The following is a 21,762-nucleotide window of genomic DNA, read 5'->3' on the forward strand; positions in this document are numbered from 1 at the left end:
CTAAGCCTCATAAAGTTCAGTAAATAGTGCTTTTTGTGTTTCTGTATTTGGCATATTGTTTATATAACCTATACTCCTCTGTTATTGCTCAGACTACGATTACATATTCTATCTGGAACCAATTCCAGAATATTGCTACCCAGTTTGTGAATATTGTAGCAAGATCCCAGATTGCTCTTGCACACATTCTTCATTCTGAAGTGGCACACTGGAATTAAGCATTACATTGCAAAATGTTGAGCAGGCTTGCAGATGTAAATAATATCAACGGATGAGCATTTACAAAATGTTTGGGTAGTTTGTTCAGAAACCAACAAGTCTTCATTTCTCTTTTATGTATAGTTGAGCTCAGTTTTTATTTGTGTGCTCTATTACTTCTTAAACTTGGTTAGCTTTTACAGTTCCCTTCCTGATTTTGATTATCTGTGACAAATCATTAGAAAAAAAGTATGTTCTGTTCTTGTGTGTGTGTGTGTATATATATATATATAAAACAAAAGGACCAGAATTATTCCCAGGCTGAAGTTAAAAATCCTTTATATATATATATATATATATATATATATATATAAAGGATTTTTAACTTCAGCCTGGGAATAATTCTGGTCCTTTTGTTTTCTTCCCTCCTGCTCCAACTCTTTATTGTGCAACATATTTTTTTGTTTTTTTTTGTTTGTTTTTTACTGTCAAACAGTCTAGGGCCATCATCATCTAGGGACACACCATAAGTAAAGCAGAACCAGCAGTGATGATTAAAAAATAAATCTATATGCATATAGATTTATTTTTGAATCATCACTGCTGGTTCTGCTTTATTTATCTAATTATTAATACTTGGTTATCAGTCAGAAATAAGCTATGCCACTTCATGGAAACATCCTGGGGGTGAAATGGAATTGTGCTTCTCTGTGATGGTGTGTCCCAGCCCTGACCATACTCATACTCATACTCATACTCATACTCATACTCATACTCATACTCATACTCATACTCTCTCTCTCTCTCTCTCACCAGCCTGGGTGGGCGCTCTGGCCATGGGCATGATTTTCCTGTGCTCTCCCATCGTCAGCATGTTTACAGATCACTTTGGCTGTCGGAAGACCGCTGTCGGCGGAGCAGTCGTGGCTTTCATCGGACTGCTGACCAGCTCCTTTGCAAAGTAAGGGCTTTTTATGAACGTGAATACAGTGAGGGAAAAAAGTATTTGATCCCCTGCTGATTTTGTACGTTTGCCCACTGACAAAGAAATGATCAGTCTATAATTTTATTGGTAGGTGTATTTTAACAGTGAGAGACAGAATAACAACAAAAAAATCCAGAAAAACGCATTTCAAAAAAGTTATAAATTGATTTGCATGTTAATGAGGGAAATAAGTATTTGACCCCTTCGACTTAGTACTTGGTGGCAAAACCCTTGTTGGCAGTCACAGAGGTCAGACGTTTCTTGTAGTTGGCCACCAGGTTTGCACACATCTCAGGAGGGATTTTGTCCCACTCCTCTTTGCAGATCCTCTCCAAGTCATTAAGGTTTCGAGGCTGACGAACTCGAACCTTCAGCTCCCTCCACAGATTTTCTATGGGATTAAGGTCTGGAGACTGGCTAGGCCACTCCAGGACCTTAATGTGCTTCTTCTTGAGCCACTCCTTTGTTTCCTTGGCTGTGTGTTTTGGGTCATTGTCCTGCTGGAATACACATCCACGACCCATTTTCAATGCCCTGGCTGAGGGAAGGAGGTTCTCACCCAAGATTTGAGGGTACATGGCCCCGTCCATCATCCCTTTGATGCGGTGCAGTTGTCCTGTCCCCTTAGCAGAAAAACACCCCCAAAGCATAATGTTTCCACCTCCATGTTTGACGGTGGGGATGGTGTTCTTGGGGTCATTCCTCCTCCTCCAAACATGGCGAGTTGAGTTGATGCCAAAGAGCTCGATTTTGGTCTCATCTGACCACAACACTTTCACCCAGTTCTCCTCTGAATCATTCAGATGTTCATTGGCAAACTTCAGACGGGCCTGTACATGTGCTTTCTTGAACAGGGGGACCTTGCGGGCGATGCAGGATTTCAGTCCTTCACGGCGTAGTGTGTTACCAATTGTTTTCTTGGTGACTATGGTCCCAGCTGCCTTGAGATCATTAACAAGATCCTCCCGTGTAGTTCTGGGCTGATTCCTCACCGTTATCATGATCATTGAAACTCCACGGGGTGAGATCTTGCATGGAGCCCCAGACCGAGGGAGACTGACAGTTATTTTGTGTTTCTTCCATTTGCGAATAATCGCACCAACTGTTGTCACCTTCTCACCAAGCTGCTTGGCGATGGTCTTGTAGCCCATTCCAGCCTTGTGTAGGTCTACAATATTGTCCCTGACATCCTTGGACAGCTCTATGGTCTTGGCCATGGTGGAGAGTTTGGAATCTGATTGATTGATTGCTTCTGTGGACAGGTGTCTTTTATACAGGTAACGAGCTGAGATTAGAAGAGTCCCTTTAAGAGAATGCTCCTAATCTCAGCTCGTTACCTGTATAAAAGACACCTGGGAGCCAGAAATCTTGCCGATTGATAGGGGATCAAATACTTATTTCCCTCATTAACATGCAAATCAATTTATAACTTTTTTGAAATGCGTTTTTCTGGATTTTTTTGCTGTTATTCTGTCTCTCACTGTTAAAATACACCTACCATTAAAATTATATACTGATCATTTCTTTGTCAGTGGGCAAACATACAAAATCAGCAGGGGATCAAATACTTTTTTCCCTCACTGTATGCTTTTAAACCTCCCCATGCCCTGGCACTTAGAGCTCACTGGAGTCTCTCCATCTTAAACGCCTGAAACTCAGTGCTCCCAAGTGGCTTAACTGATGAAAAACCTCTGCTCAGATGGCAGGATGGACCCTTTAAGCCTTCAGATTGCATCTGTGTTATTCAAGAAAGACTGGTGGCACTCGGGCGTGAAGGAGTTTTAAATCATCTAGGTAACGCTTCATCTTCATTGATGTTTACCTTCCAGTACAACTATTTAAGAGCTAAAAAAACAGCTCAGTGGTATTCGCTGCATTTTACTTTTTACTTTTATCTACTGATTTGCTATTAGCCCTTATATTGATATTAAGTGGTTTCTATTAAGTCAGGTTGGCACAAAAGAATATAGTTTAACTGACGCATTGTTTTTCTGTACAGGTCCCTGGAGTTGCGTTACTTCACGTACGGGATTCTCTTCGGCTGTGGCTCATCCTTCGCCTTCCAACCTTCCTTGGTCATCCTCGGGCACTACTTCCATCGACGGCTGGGGCTGGCCAATGGTGTGGTGACTGCGGGCAGTAGTGTTTTCTCCATGGGCCTACCTGTACTGTTGAAGAAGGTGGTAGAGCCCCTGGGCTTGAGCACCACTTTCCTGATTCTCAGCATCTTCATGTTAATTCAGGCAATGCTGGCTTTCACCTTCCGCCCTCTGATGGTTTCAGACTCTGTGGTCGCCCAACCTGCGGACACTGAGAGCCACTGGCAAAGAGGCCTGGCCCAGATAAAGAAATACTTCAACCTAAGGGTGTTCCACATAACCACTTACAGAGTGTGGGCTTTTGGAGTGGCAACTGCAGTTTTCGGTTATTTTGTGCCATATGTTCATTTGGTGAGTGATGGTCTATTTTTGCAGCCAGTGTGTCTAAATAAGAGCTACAGAATACTTTCACCTTTTACCATTGTTGCGTGAAGTTATGAAAAACCTTCTATAACATTTCAAGGCAATCAGAGGTAGGTGAATGTAAGAAAATAATAACCCCCCCTCCCAATAAAAGGAGCTCGTATTGTTATTTCAGCTGTTACACACCATAAACAAACAAAACCCCGGCTTTTGTTGAGTGCAGGTTTAGGGGTTATGAAACAAGAACGGGGGTGTTGGAAAGACTGTTGACATTAACTAGTGGTCACAGGAAGCTCTAAGTACAGCATATTCTATAAACATTGATCTTCAAAGCCATTGATTATATCCATTTAGAGTATTATACAAAGGAGAAAAATATTTAACTGGGTTCTAACCTTTGCCAGGAAATAGTTATCTGCATAAGCTTCTCCACCTGGATGGTATGGGGGTACATTTGGAACCATGCCTTTCACATACTGTAAGCTTAAGAGGTTTTCCTGGTATTCATTGTTTTTTCCCCACAGCATTAACCGTATTACCAGTTGTTCTTGTTATAATGCCGTGAATTAAAAAGCCATCCCAAATAATAAAATTACAAATATCCTTCTTCACCTTTAAATCCTTCGAGGTCTTTTGTTCAAGACATGTTTATATTGGTTTCCATGCAAGTTGCCAACAGCTTTAACCGAGTTCTGCACAATTTGTTTTTGTAGGATATTTTGAAATGGTTTGGTTTATTTTACTTTGTCGAATGTGACATCAGTACATGATACACCTGTGGGAGAGAATTGTTCAGTTAACTGGAACAATTCTAGGAAGGAAGAAAAAGAAATGAGATTGCATGAAGCTTCTCTTTATTCTACTGTGCCAGAAAATACAGAACTAAGATATGGATTCGTTAGCATATGTACACGAGTAAGAATGAAATGAAGTGTGTTCTTTGTTCTAGATAAGCCACGTGAATGAAGAGTTTAAAGAAACCCAGAAAGAATGGATTCTGTTGGTGTGCATCGGGGCAACGTCGGGAGTGGGCCGCTTGCTCTTTGGTAAAATCGGAGACCTCATTCCAGGGGTGAAGAAAATCTACATGCAGGTAAGAAAAAGGTTGTATCTTTTGTCCTACCCATATCCACATCAGTGTCCGACTAATTTTATTTTTAGCTTGATTAAACTTATCCGGTAACATTTACATTGACTGTGCCTTCCGTTGTCTCGCTAGGTGGCGTCATTCATGGTGCTGGGTCTGATGTCGATGATGATCCCTCAGTGCCGTGTGTTTGAGGGGCTGATTGTGGTGTGTCTCTTCCTGGGGCTGTGCGATGGCTGCTTCATCACTCTCATGGCACCCATTGCGTTTGAGCTGGTGGGGCCAATGCAAGCATCCCAGGCTATTGGCTACCTCTTGGGCCTCATGGCTTTGCCAATGACTGCAGGCCCACCCATCGCAGGTAAATGCACACCCACATATTCTTATGGCATTTTGGGCCATGCTTGCAATTTATTTTTTTAATTTGACTTCCCTAATACACTCACCTAAAGGATTATTAGGAACACCTGTTCAATTTCTCATTAATGCAATTATCTAATCAACCAATCACATGGCAGTTGCTTCAATGCATTTAGGGGTGTGGTCCTGGTCAAGACAATCTCCTGAACTCCAAACTGAATGTCTGAATGGGAAAGAAAGGTGATTTAAGCAATTTTGAGCGTGGCATGGTCGTTGGTGCCAGACGGACCGGTCTGAGTATTTCACAATCTGCTCAGTTACTGGGATTTTCACGCACAACCATTTCTAGGGTTTACAAAGAATGGTGTGAAAAGGGAAAAACATCCAGTATGCGGCAGTCCTGTGGGCGAAAATGCCTTGTTGATGCTAGAGGTCAGAGGAGAATGGGCCGACTGATTCAAGCTGATAGAAGAGCAACTTTGACTGAAATAACCACTCGTTACAACCGAGGTATGCAGCAAAGCATTTGTGAAGCCACAACACGTACAACCTTGAGGCGGATGGGCTACAACAGCAGAAGACCCCACCGGGTACCACTCATCTACACTACAAATAGGAAAAAGAGGCTACAATTTGCACAAGCTCACCAAAATTGGACAGTTGAAGACTGGAAAAATGTTGCCTGGTCTGATGAGTCTCGATTTCTGTTGAGACATTCAGATGGTAGAGTCAGAATTTGGCGTAAACAGAATGAGAACATGGATCCATCATGCCTTGTTACCACTGTGCAGGCTGGTGGTGGTGGTGTAATGGTGTGGGGGATGTTTTCTTGGCACACTTTAGGCCCCTTAGTGCCAATTGGGCATCGTTTAAATGCCACGGCCTACCTGAGCATTGTTTCTGACCATGTCCATCCCTTTATGACCACCATGTACCCATCCTCTGATGGCTACTTCCAGCAGGATAATGCACCATGTCACAAAGGTCGGATCATTTCAAATTGGTTTCTTGAACATGACAATGAGTTCACTGTACTAAACTGGCCCCCACAGTCACCAGATCTCAACCCAATAGAGCATCTTTGGGATGTGGTGGAACGGGAGCTTCGTGCCCTGGATGTGCATCCCACAAATCTCCATCAACTGCAAGATGCTATCCTATCAATATGGGCCAACATTTCTAAAGAATGCTTTCAGCACCTTGTTGAATCAATGCCACGTAGAATTAAGGCAGTTCTGAAGGCCAAAGGGGGTCAAACACAGTATTAGTATGGTGTTCCTAATAATCCTTTAGGTGAGTGTATATGTGTGTGTGCGTGCGTATACACACACACACAAACGGTACCACTGAGCTAAAGTGTACTGATTTTGTGAAATGAGTCCATCAAGACTTTCTTCCTTCTTAATGGTAATGTATAGTTTCCTCAAATCTTATCTCATATCACTCTGTGGTACCTTTTACAAGTACGACTGCGGTTCTTCAATTTAAATCTATTAGCTAATCAATGGGGATGCCATATTAATTTATAAATACTCTTTGGCTTTAAATCTTGAAAGTGTTATGAGATTTATTACCTTTATCCATGTCTTTTATTTTCAATTTCACAATGCGGCAAGACTGTATTTTTTTAACTTGCAAATCAGGCTTTTCTAACCAACTATTTTTTTAATACTTTAGACACATTATTTGGCTACATTATCTGCCACAATTACACACACACTTACAGCTGTAGGTGAGGAAAATATTTCACACCTCATAGAAGTTGGCCATGTCTAAATTGTTCAGCTGACACATTTGGAGGCAGACTGAGCAATTCTACATAGTTCTAAAGCTTTAAGTGGGGGATAAAAATCCTGGCACTCTATTTTAAATGTAAGTGCTTTCAATTATTAAAACTGCAATTACCTTCCTATCTGAAGCACCAGGTTTCCAATTTCCTCTGACTCACTGAATCAATACCTTTATTGACATACTACTGCATGCTAAAGTGCAATTTATGTATCTTCTCATTACTTAGGAACTGGCATTGATCAGACCACACATTTGCATCCTATTGTGTCATACACTTTTATCTAATGACACAAAAGACATTTGAATCCATAGATCGCAAAAGTGGCAAAGGCATTGCTCTGAAGTGGAGATGATGGAATATGAAATAATGATCCTTTCACTATATTGAACCAGGAGGATGGCACACAAATGCACACACTGCTCAAATACCCAACAGTGTGTGAGAGACGCACAGGAGCATGTGCAGGTTGATTCTGCTCCACAGTAGCAGAATGTTGCCGATGGCATTCATAAGTATATTTGTCAGTGGCAGAAAAGTGGGGAAAATTGCTTGGAGTCTTACAGGTTACCAATGAGAAGCATCGTTTAGTGGCGTTTCAGGTTTGACTACTGCAGCATAGTACAGTAACTGCTGCTATAGAAACATTCAATACAGGGCACTCCTCTACTTCCCTGAGGTTAATTACACATCATTAGACATGTTTAAAAACTGTTTAAAATCAATTGTAATGCCATTTAATTACAGAATTACACTCTTAATATACACAATTTTTCATTGCAATGCAGGTCTGTATAATCTTTCATGCTTCATTTTGCATACAAATAATACATTCATATACAATAAATAATGCTTCATCTTGCAGGGCTCCTTCATGATTATTTTGGAAACTACCATGTGGCGTTTTACCTTGCGGGCGTTCCCCCAATGGTGGGGGGCATGGTGCTGTTCTTCGTCCCATACATTCACCAGCGTTTGCAGAGGGCCCGGCCGACAGAGGACCCCAGCAATGACAAGATGCTCCCCCCCCCTAGCTCAGCCAATGGGGGGATTCTGCCTGGGTTCACTGACTTTGAGACGCACATCTGAAATATCTGATGAAGAAAGGTAAACCGCCCCATTCCCAGTTTCAATGCAGAATGTGTATAGATGTTTTTATCAAGATATTTGTTTAAATCAATTGTTGTTTTATACTATACTTTCCAGATTCAGGTGCAAGTTATGAAACAGTTTGCCACTGCCAAACATAACCTAATGAAACAAGCAATAATGATGTGTCAGAAACCCTTAGAGGATTGTCTTTCAATAGCAGATGCTGGCTTGACGTAGCAGTTCATGCTGAACATTGAGTCTAAAGAGGTGTGAGTGACTGAGTGGGCAAGTGATGGTGGAACAGAGTGTTGTATAATGAACAGCAATACTGTAAACCTAGTGGTCACGCTTGATTTATTGAAGTGGCATTCATTGTGTAGTTCTATGTGTATTCCAGACACCACAAACACCAGAGCCTGTACTTTTTTGGACAAGGATTGCTTTAAGCATTATTTATTAAACCCCTTTCAGGGAACCAGGGTTATGGCAGCAACCTACACTTTCTGAACCTGAAATTGTGCAGCAAGTCCTGACTACCACACTTCATACTTTTTGTACAAAATTGGTAAAACTGCAGTATTTGAGAACATTACTTTATCACTAAGCTATTACTTTACAACGGCTGTTAATAACTTAATAACAGAATAAATCTAACAGCTCGTTTTTAGTCTTCACAGTAAACTAGCTCTGAACTGATGTGTAAACTAATTTCATCTGTGCCCTCTTTTTGAATTGGGAAGTATTAGAAATGTCAGTGAGTTATTTATTGTGCTCTGTTCCTTTCTTCTGCATGTGCCCTGACTCCTCTGTGGATTTTATTCTTTCAGGGATTCCAGCCACCAGCAATAGATGATTTCTGCAGTTGTCACTGTGTGTTCACTTTCAGTATTTTGGAATTACAATAATCCAGTTCACCATTCAGATGAAACGTACTGTCGCAGCATAACCAGACTCAGGAAGGCCTAACATTAACTCAAGCTCTGCGGATAAAGAGATTTAGATAAAGAGATTAATATTTTTTTTTCCCTCCAACAAGAAATTGAATGAGAGTTTTAGCGGAGACTGTACTGGCACTCTGGTACTGGTGGTTGAGGTAAGGATTAATTTCAATAAATTGGCACTAGCTTGTAATGTGGAAACAAATAGCACCTTCTATTGTTCAGGTCCTACTTTCCATGGGTGAAAGGACCTACCTTCCTTGCACAATGTGGTAGCATATGCTGTTTTTATCACTGTGGTTTTGATTTTTAGTTGCAAATATGAATTACCCATATAACCAGAGAATACATCAAGGTCATAGCATTGTACACCAATGATGTACATTGTTAGCTCAGAAAATGTGTCCTTTTGAAATGTGAATCACAAAAGCCTTGCCAAGGTAATAAACTTGCCATGGTTATTAGGTATATATATATTTTATATAATTTTTTTAATGGCTGTTCCCTAAACATCACATTAAGGCTTTTGTTTGCCATGTTCAGATCATTAACCATATTGTCTGTAAACTTTTTGTATTTTTTTCTTTATCAGATATGTAATCAAATATCAATGTGAATGTTAGGGTGTACTTAAAAAGCACAGGGATTGAAGATATTTTATATAGTCCATTTGTAAAGTTTTAGATTTTAGCCTCATAAAAGGTCAATTTGTTTTCTCGTTTGAGAAGCACATCCTCCCTTTAAGATCAGATTGTGAATCATCAGCAGTAATATTCCTTAATGGGGCATTTGAGGAAATAGGCATTGATGTTAAAATTTTAGATCCACTTATTGAAAGGAACAAGAATTAGCCCCCCGGAGGTGTGAACTCTGATGGCATGTTATACCTGCTAATGCAGTATAACCCAAAGTAGCTTTGGAAAAGAAACTGCAAAAATGTTGTTGTTTTTTTACTTTTGTTTGGGGGGGTAAGAGTGGTTGCAAATACCGTTTGTTTTTAATTAACCCATTAATTCCATAGATGGGTACAACATGAATTTTAAGTATTCCAAGTATTAAAAAAATACCACTGAGTATCTGAAATTTGATAATGAATCAGAATTTAAAATAATCTTCATTGAAAAGTTCAGCATAATAATAGACTGTTTGTGCAGCTCTTACACTTCTCAGGCCAGTAATCAGCCTGATTTCCAAATGCTTATATATGTTTGATATTTTGTCCAAATATATGAAAAACAAAACAAAATCAGTAGATTTTTATGAGTCAAGCTACCATTGTGTATAGTGTACTTTTATTTCCTGAAATAATTTGTGAGTATATAGAATCAAATAAATATAACAGCTGATAGAATAATCTCAAAAACCTGCAGCTTTATCAGTAACTACAACCCCCTTAGTCATAGAAGCCAAAAAGGTACTTAAGGTACCTCAGTAGAAACAGAGTAAATTATAATGACATGATAAAGAATCGTTATTAGCATTAGTAATAAAACAGTAGTAATAGTATTAACTCACTGACATCACTGGGGTGTTGAAACCATCTTTCTAATACAGCCACATGAATATAACAATTAAAATGAACATAAGCTTGATTTCTGTACTATTGCACCTTTTTAAAAGCCCGTCCTTGTATATACACTTTTTTGGCCATGTAGGAAAAATCTGTGAAGATTAAACCAGGTATAAATCCTTCAGTAATTCTGTATATTATTGATGTACTTGTGTTGGTTATATTGTAGCTTTTGTTTTTGACATTGTTGGTTCTGTATTAAGTTGAATCACAACCTCAAGTAATGTCCATTTTAGGATGTCACTTCTTAAACCTCCTTATCAAAAGCCTTGTGATGCAAAACTACAAATGACTTTGTAACAAGCATATGACAAGGGACACCTGCTCATAAAACAGACTGGTAGTTAAAGAAGAAATGTTGTCCTGAAACCTGGACAAAGGAGAAGTTTTGCTGTGGATAAATGCATGAAGGTCTTTCATGACAGTATCAGGTGTTTTTCTGTACAATTGCATTTTCAGGGTCCCCATAAAGTTACAGCAGGAATCGGGTCAATCTCCAATTAACAAGATGAAAAAAAAAAAATGTTTTTGCACTTTGTCATATTTGCTTGCGTAGTGTTACAGCAACTTTTTGTGCTTACCTCAAACCCAACTTTCAGTGCTAAAGTTGATTCTTTGACATTTTTTCTGTCTTTATAAAGTATTTCTTTGGGAGGTTTTTGTCTGATTTGTGAAAGTCATGCACCTTTTAGTAAATCGTATTGCTCTTTCAGTGGTAACAGGCGCAGTATAAAACTGTGTGACTATTGTGCCAAAATAGACATGGTTTACTTTTTTTTTTTCAGCTGCTAAAGATCTATGTACTCTGTAAAATTGTGTAGGTAGCAAACAGGGGCCCACCCTCACCCCTCAGTTCTGCCAATGGGACAACTTTTAAACCTTTTTTCGTTTCTTCTTTTCTTGTACAGTGTCATTGAAAACTAAAGACAATGTGTCAGTCAAACCCAGTGATCCCAGAACTTGATATAATCATGTTAGTTGATGAGGATATAATAAAAATTAACTTTAAAACCCGGAGAACTAAACAAACATTTTAAATTATAACCACTTTTTGTATTAGCTTGGTGCTAGGCTTCACAATGGAATAATGGTATGTTAGTGGCTGCAGCCAGTACTTTTAATTCTTTAACGCTTTCCAATATTGGACATTCAATTGGGTATATTGTTGTTATGTATTTGATATCTGAACCCTCCAAAGTAATATTCCAAAATGCTTTCCTATTTTAATCTTTTGTAGTGTCTTAGAAAATATATACCATTTATTACGAAAGCACCCTTAGTTTCTTTTTCATCTGATATGGAGAGGGAGAATGGATCAGGGTATCAGTCTGGATTAAACTAATCTGCCAAATTTCACTCAACTAATCGTGCATCTTGAATAAAGAAATAATAGGATTTATTGTACATTTGTTCACATTGTGTCATAATACAGCAAGACTAAAAGAGAGCTCTGTTCTCCGGTAGCCTCTGATTGGTCCCTCATTCTGCCATATATTTGAATTGCCATTGCTTGTTGTACAGAATAACAAATTATTACAGTGAAGTGCCTATGATTCAAAATTACAGAAACGTTGATAGAAAGTCTCTCCCTTGCGACAATTGATCTTGAAGAAGTCACTGTTCCTTTAAAGAACTAATGGTTAGGTTTATCAAAATAATCTAAACTCATTACTTAATTCCTAGATTGTTTATCCATGCATTTTTTAAACAACAAAAAGAAAATGACTCCAAAAGCCTCCAGGGATCATGTCTGGCAAAGCAGAGAAAATGATTAGTCTCTCTTGAAGGTCACATGGCCTCCAGGGCCCAACCTGCTAACAGGCACTCTGTCTATTACATCACAGTCGTACTCCTGTACTGAGGTTGTTTTACAAAGCAGTATGCCGATGGCCTATGTAAATCATGTTCTGTGTGTTGACTGAAGAACAAGATATACAATTTGTGTGGCCGAGTCTTTGATGTTAACATAAAGTTAGGTCTAACCTGGAAAGGGTTTGCTGTTCTACTTTACATATTCAGAGAATCATTTCAAATTATATAAACATCACTTCTGTTTATTATGCCAGAAATGAGCCCTAAAGCTTTTCAAGTGAGGTTCTTTTACTCTGAACAGACACTACTTCAAACATCAGATATCTGAAGGAGGAAAGTGGATCATAAACAAACTAGGATCACAGAACAATAAGAACTAATGATTTTAAGCCATTTTTCATAAACCTTGCTGTTTGAACTTTAATGTGCATTTTAAGTAAGAGCTCAGTTCTTTGAGCTATCTAATTGTAGAGAAGCAATCACATGTCCTGTATATTCTAACCCAATTAAAATGTAAAAAAAAAAAAAAAAACATTCTGTATTAGATCATCTAGAGGACTTCACAAGATGAAAAACACTAACAATGGTGTTGTTAAAGGCCTAGTTCATTACTGGTGTGAAGTGTAAGAATACATTCCCTTATGTTGTAACAGTAGATAACAGCCTAGGCTGATTTAAAATGTGGGAACCCATCAGAGATGATCTTCTGAACACCACAGTGTAAATTCTGGAAGATATAATATTTTTCCAACATCCTCACTGGACATATGAAGTACGAAGCTGCTAGACTTGTGTAATTCTGTGTTAATTTGAATAGTTTGTGGATTTCATTTTTTTTTTTTATGTATTGTTTTTCTATAAATTAATAAATGTATTTTCTGAAAACCTGACCATGAAGTGCATGTGGATTTACTATTTCTTACTGTTAATGTGGCAGAAGTGGATGTAAAAAGCAACAACATCCAATCATTTGAATATTACACTGACTGAGGGGACATGAAAACCATTGCCATTAAGGTGATACTGAATGAACATAAATATTATTATAAAGCATATATCTTTGCAGGGTCATAACTTATAGGCCATCACACTTCCTGATACTACATCAAAGATACTTTTTGTTCTTAGAGAAGTGCTACATTCCAGTGTTTCTGAGACTGGGCACAAATGCTTTATCCTCCATCCATCTCAGACACTACAATCTTCTTTCATGATTGAACAGATGCAACAGCCAGTAAAGTGTAGGGTTTATCTGCAAGGGTTCACTTAGCCATTACACTACAGCATTATCCTCACTCTAGGATAGGATGACCTACTTTGCTTAGTTTGAATGAACCAAATCTGATTAATGACCTAGAAAACACACTTTTCCATCATGCTACATGACAATATGATGTGCAGGTGATAAAGTGGAAGTTATTTATTTCACAGATTACATGCTAATTTCTAATTTAAACAGTGGCAACACTTCCATGAATTTCCAGGAATATTAAAATTGAATGACAAAACATTAAAAATCCATGTTTCTGTGCTTTTACAGATCATTTTTCAAAACAACATATAGAAAACCATTTGTATTGAGAGACTCCATGTAGTGTTAGAATCATGAAAATCTAGTTTTGAATACAGCTAGTTTAATGTATTTGCACTAATAGCTGTTCTTTGTAAACGTGAGCAATGAAAAAGGCCAACAAGGTATAAGATAGCAAAGGCTGAGTGAACACATCAAGGACAATTTTAAAAGACTATTATAAATGACCCTACACAATATAACCTGGCAACTTATTCAACGCATTTATTAATTAATTCTTCTTAAAAAAAACACTGTAGTGCTATAAAATTACATTACAATGCATTTAAAGCACTCTACACTGTCCTTGATGCTTGAAAATTAGGATTTGATCCTTCAGTACAGTACACAACCTTACTATTATATAAACAAAACAAAATACAGAGTCACAGGAAAATATTGGGGATTTCTAAGTTATTCAAGTTTGGAAACCCCAGAGTTATTTTTCAATGACCCTGTATAGCCTATATATATATGCCAGTTCTTTCCAGGAACTAAGCGAAGTCTCACCAACTGAGTTTTTAAACATGCTGTATTAAAGCATGTGGAATCCATCAATGATTAGAAGTTGATAATCAAATATTTTGAATGACATAAATAGCTACATTTATATACTGAACCATTGAACATATTCAAAATACTTGTCTGTGTCCGGTTTAATTGAACATACCTCCCAATATAATAATATAGAAAGAATTATGAAGCTTTACAAATGTTCACAATAGCAGCTGTTAGTGATCTGAAAGGAACACATACTTCTACAGCTTTGATCGAAACTGGATTACAGCAGGCATTAGAGAAAAGAAGAAAAAACACCTAAACATCTCTGGACTCCTTGTAGCAACTTGTACAATTCAGTAAATACCAGTTTATGAACAAACAAACTAAAAAGTAGGACTAATCAAAGTACATTCTGAAGATGTAGCCTAGGTGAAGTATTTTCACGGTTTTCTCTTCTGTTTGATGCTCAAGATTCAGTTTGGAGTATGTATAAAGATTGGCTGGATAGCAATGTACTCTGTAGAGACTATATTTGTTGCAAGCCCACAAATAAATAAAAGTTCATTTGCACTGCAGGGAAATAATGTAGTCTAAGTACTGTTCAGAAGATACAAACAACAACGCACAACTCTGCACATTCTAATTGATTATCGATAGATAATCAGAAAATGCATTACTTGACTATCCTGCTGAGTAACAAGAACATGTTCAGTGAATTTAGGAAAGGACACACTACTTTTCAGAGTTAATGTCTGCCCCAAACTACCTAACCATGTAGTAAAAATTGGAACACAAAGATTAAACAAAAAACAGCAATAAGAAGTCCTTCTATTAATAACCAACTAACAGCTAAACCTGCAAGATGGGCTAAATGGCATAATTTGGTTGAATCACCTTATGCTGAGTTTGGCTGGTAAGTATTTTTGGTTAGATAAATACTGAAGTAGCTGCGCGAAGCACCGTTAGGTATACTTTCACTGGTTTATAGCTAAGGTTTCCATAAAGATTACTTAATCTTTTTAGATCTTTGTGGTTTTGGCAGTGTGACTTTTTTTTTCCCATCTCGGTGGTCTCTCTAATATCAATGAACACAACCTGATATTACAGCTTCTTGATGTTGACAAATGAGCGAGCAGATGTGTACTCTTTGGTGATGGACTTTTTTGGCTGAAGTTGGGGAGCATATGACAGTTTATCCAGCATGTTTTAAGATGACAGGGAAATAGCAATTAATCTAAAGAAGCAAAACAGACTAAGTTTAGATGCCTATCAAAATATGTAATAACAAACAGTCCAATTTCTGGGAAATTCCTTTCCTAACTAGTTCTTGCACTTCACACTTGCACAGCAGCCATGGTTATAGGAACGCAAAACACAGAAACGCAGAGCTAAACGTGTAATAAATTATCAAGAGTTGAACCCACCAATGTGAAACATGCATTTTTGCCATGTCAAAAAGCAGGCTGATCAAAGAAATGGGTTTTGTGAACAGGCATCCATCAGTTAACACTACTGTATCCTAAAATGTACCCACCCACACAATTAAAAACATTAAAACACAACAGTTTCAATGAGAAACTCGAGCTTGACGGAAAGAGTTGCTTAATCTCTGTAGGAATGTATTTAATTTAAATAAATGAGAATGTTGTGAAATACAGATGTATTATTTTTATTAGGCAGACATCACTGAAACTAATGAGAGTTTACCTGCCCACTAAAAATCCTTTTAATTGGAACCTGACTAGATATAGTTATCAGTAGATCAGATAAGTACCTATTAATAAAATATTTTCCTTTGTTATATAACACATTTGGCATATAATCCAAAAAGGTCTTATTAGTAAGGTACTGGGAACATAAATAATAGGATTATAAATCAGAGCCAACTATTTTGTAATTAAGTAGGACTTTTTGTGGTTACATAATTTTAGGAATTTGTGGAAGAAACAAGTTGATTTATCCTTTTCATTTTCTGTGTCTGCCTCCAGATTTCCTTAAGTAAATCCTCAGCTTACTCGTATCAAAGTAGCCGGGTATTGCATTGTAAAAACACAATTTGATTGTATTTAGGCATTCAATTTGCAACATGCTTCAAAGCCCAAAGAATCATTCCTAAATCTAACCGTTTTCATTATTTGAAACAATGTGAGGGCTGGAAGAGATTATGTAATTCAGCATAGTCTGAATGGTGCCATGAGAGATTAGTCATTGCACAAGTTTGTGTTTTCAGCCCACGAAATAAAGGTATCTTAAAATTTTCAATCAACATCGTTGTTTATGCTCAAAGAGTTGCTCGCTTCTCTAGATATGTCCAATGTAGGAGCACCCTGGGGGGTGCAAAATTAAAAGTATTCCTTTAGCTTTCAACACTGCACATTGTGGCCATGATGAGACAGATAAGGCGGCAGAACAACTTTGTCTGATCATTAATCATTACATAAGGCAGGCCACATTTGATTTCATTGGAAGTTAACCAAACAGAGCTTTAAACCCCTGTTGTTTAGACACCCTTAATACCCTGAATTAGGACTGGCTTATCTTCCGTCTAAGCAGAAATCCACCCCATCTCCATTCAGATACATGGTTTGATTGACTAACGACCACTGATCTCTGCAATACCCGATTGTTCTTATATTGCCCAGTCTAGCTCAGCACCTGAAATGTGGTACATTACATCTAGTACAAAGTCCCAGTACAAAAAAGTTTGCGGAAAATAAGCGGGGGAAGGGGGTTGAATTTTGTCCCAAACAGCCTATCCCTTCTCTTTATGAAGTCTAATCCAACCCAAATCCACTGCCCTATCATGGAAAGATTATTGAGCACTGGCTTGTGTCAATATTGGTACAGTGGTTGTGCAAATACATCCAGGAGCCACTGAATGCATCATGTATAGACCCAATTTAGAATTTATACAATGGTAAATTGCATGTACCTTGGCATGATTAGGTGATTCTGTTTTGCTTTCATGGCTTTTCACCTGCAGCTTTTGATGTTCAGCCAGAAAGCCAGAGGTGATTTGGTTCCTCAGTCAATGTCCAATCATTCAGTCTTAATGCTTCTAATATTGTATTTGTATTTTTATTTGTTTTACCTGCTGTGGTGTGAATAGTTATTATGGATATTCAAAGCATTCATGCTTTAGGCTATTTAAGCAGCTGAACCTAACATTGCTATTTCATTCTTTCTCTCTTACTTTATATTGTAACCTTGCTGCTTACAGAAAGAGAGAAAAACATGTAATCAGATTAATTAAATGTAATATTTAATTCAGTCAACCAAGTATGCTTTAAGTAAACACAAAAGCATAAACTAATTGTTCTTCCTGTCAGTGAAGCTCTTCTCTCCCAAAGTAAGTGTGAGTTTGCAGTTAGCTACACTTCTTTCCAACTCTCACCAGTCACTTCTGTGCTCATTTTTAGTGGTTTTGGTAGCTTTTGATTCCATAGCCACACATTTGAGAATAGCCCACAATAGAATTCCATATTGTTATAATTATTGGAGCACATGAACAGCTGAGTACACAAGCCTCTTTACAATCCATACAGGGTATATTAGATTGAAGTATGAATAAAAGCAACGGGGAGCAACACGAGCTGTTGGTGAGTATGCATCATAAAAAGCTGTATAATTATATGAAGGACAAAGGTCATGATTTCGGTCTTCTTAGCCCCGGGGAGGTTTGTCGTTAGATGAATGCCACAATTGTATAAGCTGCAAAGTGAGAAGAAAAAGCTTGATTCCATGATTCTTATACCAAAAAAGGGCTACTAGTCATCTGTTGTGAAGAAGCTACTCAGTTTTCATTTGTGCCCCCGGCGTTGTTGGGTTAAAACTGGAACTTGAGGGTGACCTTTACATGTTCTTGTTTTATTCCTCATCCTAAAGCCTCCCTTCACTACTCAGCTCCCATGGCAGCACACAGACCATGCAGCAGGGTGTCCATAATAACTAAGTGATCCAAGGATCCTATCCAGCCTATTTTTAAATGTTCCCACATTTTCAGCTAACAACCCATCAGCTTAACATGTGTTTAAACAACAACCATTTATTTTAAAGGGGCCTTATAATGTCTGTTGCTCACCTGAAACACACAAGCACATGCGCTTTCAGGGAGCAGGCATGTTGCGCAGTAGAGATCTGAGAGGCGGCGCAGCGCTCTGATGACAGTGCCGGTTTCATCACTCTCCTCGGTTTGACTAGTTTCAGGCAACTTACATGTTTTCAATGTGGTCAGAAATTCCTCCCTGGTACAATCCAGTCTCATGACTGAGTCTTATGGTAGAATCAGATAAAAATAGACTAATATTTAACATCACAAACACACACTCTTTTAATAAATAAATAAATAATCCAATAACTAATGGATCCAGAAAATGTATTTATTTTATTTTTGTTTTATTTATCTTAGATCTGTGTAGGTCTGTAATTATATACTTCTCTAGGTCTCAGAATGATTTATAGGTGCTTTACCTTGACTCTCATAAATCCTTTGCTTATAAAACATGCATACTATAGTGGGAAATTAGTACATTTAATTAAATCAATAGAAGAAAAAATGCAATGAAATAAACAGAAAACCAGAATGTCTTCAAGCTAGGGTTTGCCTTTTACATCCCTACTCTAAATCAAAATGGTCACACCACACTTTCGTCACACATATGTGCCTAGGAATGCTTTTACTTATTATCTATATTCAGTCAAATAAATGTAGTCTTTATCATGACTTGAAAGTGCAATTCAATAACATTGGTTAAGGTTTCAAAGGGAGGTGATGCATATGTTAAATTGCATATTTCTGACTCAGTATAAGACATCTTCCCAAGAAAGCAGAGTGCAGTTGACCTTCACACTTGAACTGCAGGAAAGACTCAACTTTACTGTGTTTTATGGTCAGCTAACCGCTGAATACACAAAAGAATAGACTTAACATAAAATACCTAAAAGGCTGCAGATTGTGTTCGAAGATGTCTCTCCAGAAGCACAGGATCATCACGTTTTATGTTACGAAATTAATTTAAAATGTAGGATTTATTGGTTATCAAACTGTGGATGAATTGTATCCGAGGCAACGTCTTTGCATCTGTAACATCTTAACACACATAGTTTCCTGATGCGTTCTGATGACAAATGGAATGGATAAAATGAGTACTAGTGGGTGTACAGTAGGATAGACAGGCAAACAAGACAGAAGTTGGAGTAGCACAATATATAAAACAAAATAGCTTACTTAGTATTTCAAATAGAAGATTCTCTATGTGGGTCAAAGCTATATGCAATATTGGCATCCCCATACAATCACTACCCATCAAAAAAACAACCTTGTTTGAATTTGAGCTGAAAATTTGAAGTGGCTGCAACAAATACCTACTGAGAGATGCTTTTTATTTTCACTTCAAAGCAATTATAAGACTCCTATCAACCTGCTAGGCTAGGACGATGTGTCACCCATTTGAACATTCATTACCACAGATAGAGATGATAAGATGGATAGAGGACCCCATTCTCAAGTCCCTGATGACCAAGCTTCATTTCTGAATATTGTTCAATATCAAGAAAACAATCACAAGGCCTTTTCACATCCATTTTATTTTCTAATATGGAGTAGGTGGGGACAGTTTTCAAGTTGCTAAAAGACCGAACCCTTTAGTGTAGTTTTTTTTCTTTTTGGAGAATGACATTACTAGAAAATTTGGTTAACATTTTACTCATTAGCTTTGCATGCCATAATAATTGGGCTGTGGGGCCTTCATGCTTTTCCAACCATTCTAGCTCACTTCAGTGCTACAAAAATACTTCAAATAATGGAATATATCAAATCCGTGTTCAAGCTTGCTTGAGAAAGTAACATTTTAAATAATTAAATACATATAATTAAATACATATAGAAAAGTGACATGGGAGGATTATTTAGTTGCCGTCAATGTAGTTACTAATTTCAGCCACTGAAAGCTCTAAATGGTAATTAGCTCAAGCAAACAAACAAAACAGGCCTTAGCTCTTAATGAAATCCTGTTAGGAATGATCTCTACATAGAAGGTAATGATTAAGTGTTTCTGGCAACCACAACTTGTCGATCGTATGTAAAAAATATGAACAGTACAGCAAAGGATAGTTTCAGTAGCTAATTGTTTTCTAAAGATTCAATTAAAAGCATATACTACAGGACTATTCAGTTTTCATTATCATATTTCAGTGAGCCAAGATATTCATGACATTAATTAAATGTTCATGTTTTGGGAGGAATGTGGATGCAATTCTTAGAGCTCAAGACTTCAGTTAGAATAAAGGTTTATGTTGTCTTTTACAGATACACCAGAGCCAGGCCTGAACATGGCTGCACAGGGAGAACAACCAACTGAGGCAGAGGACACCGATGCGATTACAAGCATTTTGAACTAAAGACTAATAGACTGTGTTGACACCTCTTGAAGAATTTCTTAAACTGACTTAGTATTACATTAAACAAGATTGGTTTTTGTTATTTTTAAATGAAAAGTCTTATTAAAATGAAATTATATAGCAACCCAACTACAATGCTCAATCAATGCTCTTCATAAACAAAAAACCTCAAGTATCGTGTGATTTGCCCCAAAAAACATTTTCACTTACAATGCTCTTCAATGCACAATTACATAAATATGAATGGCATCATTTAAATAACTGCTCTCAATACATAAGGCTTTCAGCTTGGTGTTTTGCATTGCAGTGTACAGCCCTACATTTTAAATCTGAGATAGCTTTAAAGATAGAGCCCCCTCTAGTGGGAGGAAGGTGTAACATACTATATTAAAATGTGTCTGCTAACAGTCTTGTTTTTAATTCAATTGGTACAAATTAATTGCTTAGTTTATGGTTTTAGAAATTATACATAACCATTCCTTGGTGCATTTCTGGAACAGCTTTAAACATCATTCATGCCAGAGTAGAGTAATGTCCTCATCTCTGCCAGCCACACCTTGATGTACTAAGGTGAAAAATGATCCGTGACATCTTGAAGGGTTCAAATCGATATCTACAACAGAGTGCATTGTATGCAGCTTCTCTCTAATAACTCAACCACATGAAATTACTATCTTCTTTTCATTAGACATTTCTACATAAACTTGCATGTTACTTATTGACTGGTTGAAGTTTCTTTAAAGGAAGTTGCAATGCTTTGAAGGGTTTATCCTTATTACCCTGCCTTACTAAAAACCTATTAGTATTTAATGTAAGCATGAGTAGGCCCTTCATATGCAGGCAGTGTTTATGCAATAGGCGAGGTACACACAGTGACGAAAGGGGGTTGACAAACGAATGATGGTTGAAAGCAGGGTGTATATGGGAAGACACCCATGGTTTAAAGTGTGTTCAAGACAGCTGACGATGGTGTAGAAATAAGCTGTGAGGTCTGACTTT

The 21,762-nt window shown here is 37.6% G+C and overlaps 1 protein-coding gene across 2 annotated transcripts in view; it reads left to right on the forward strand.

The window, feature by feature from the left end:
* The window catches only part of slc16a2 (solute carrier family 16 member 2), a 42,831-nt gene extending 21,715 nt beyond the window's left edge, over nucleotides 1-21,116 (forward strand). The window contains exons 2-8 of one of the 2 annotated variants that reach the window (XR_010820117.1): nucleotides 1,015-1,159; nucleotides 3,183-3,633; nucleotides 4,595-4,738; nucleotides 4,865-5,093; nucleotides 7,747-7,988; nucleotides 8,801-9,066; nucleotides 20,672-21,116. Coding sequence is in view for 1 of the 2 variants with exons in the window: in XM_066714950.1 (XP_066571047.1) it covers nucleotides 1,015-1,159; nucleotides 3,183-3,633; nucleotides 4,595-4,738; nucleotides 4,865-5,093; nucleotides 7,747-7,970 (1,193 nt within the window). In the remaining variant the exon portion in view is untranslated. Of the gene's footprint in view, nucleotides 1-1,014; nucleotides 1,160-3,182; nucleotides 3,634-4,594; nucleotides 4,739-4,864; nucleotides 5,094-7,746; nucleotides 7,989-8,800; nucleotides 13,184-20,671 lie in introns of those variants that run through there. The other variant, XM_066714950.1, reaches the window with a different exon arrangement.
* Nucleotides 21,117-21,762: the final 646 nt, after the last annotated feature.

Source organism: Amia ocellicauda, chromosome 10 (genome assembly GCF_036373705.1).
Source record: "Amia ocellicauda isolate fAmiCal2 chromosome 10, fAmiCal2.hap1, whole genome shotgun sequence".
In the NCBI taxonomy this organism is placed as follows: Eukaryota; Metazoa; Chordata; class Actinopteri; order Amiiformes; family Amiidae; genus Amia; species Amia ocellicauda.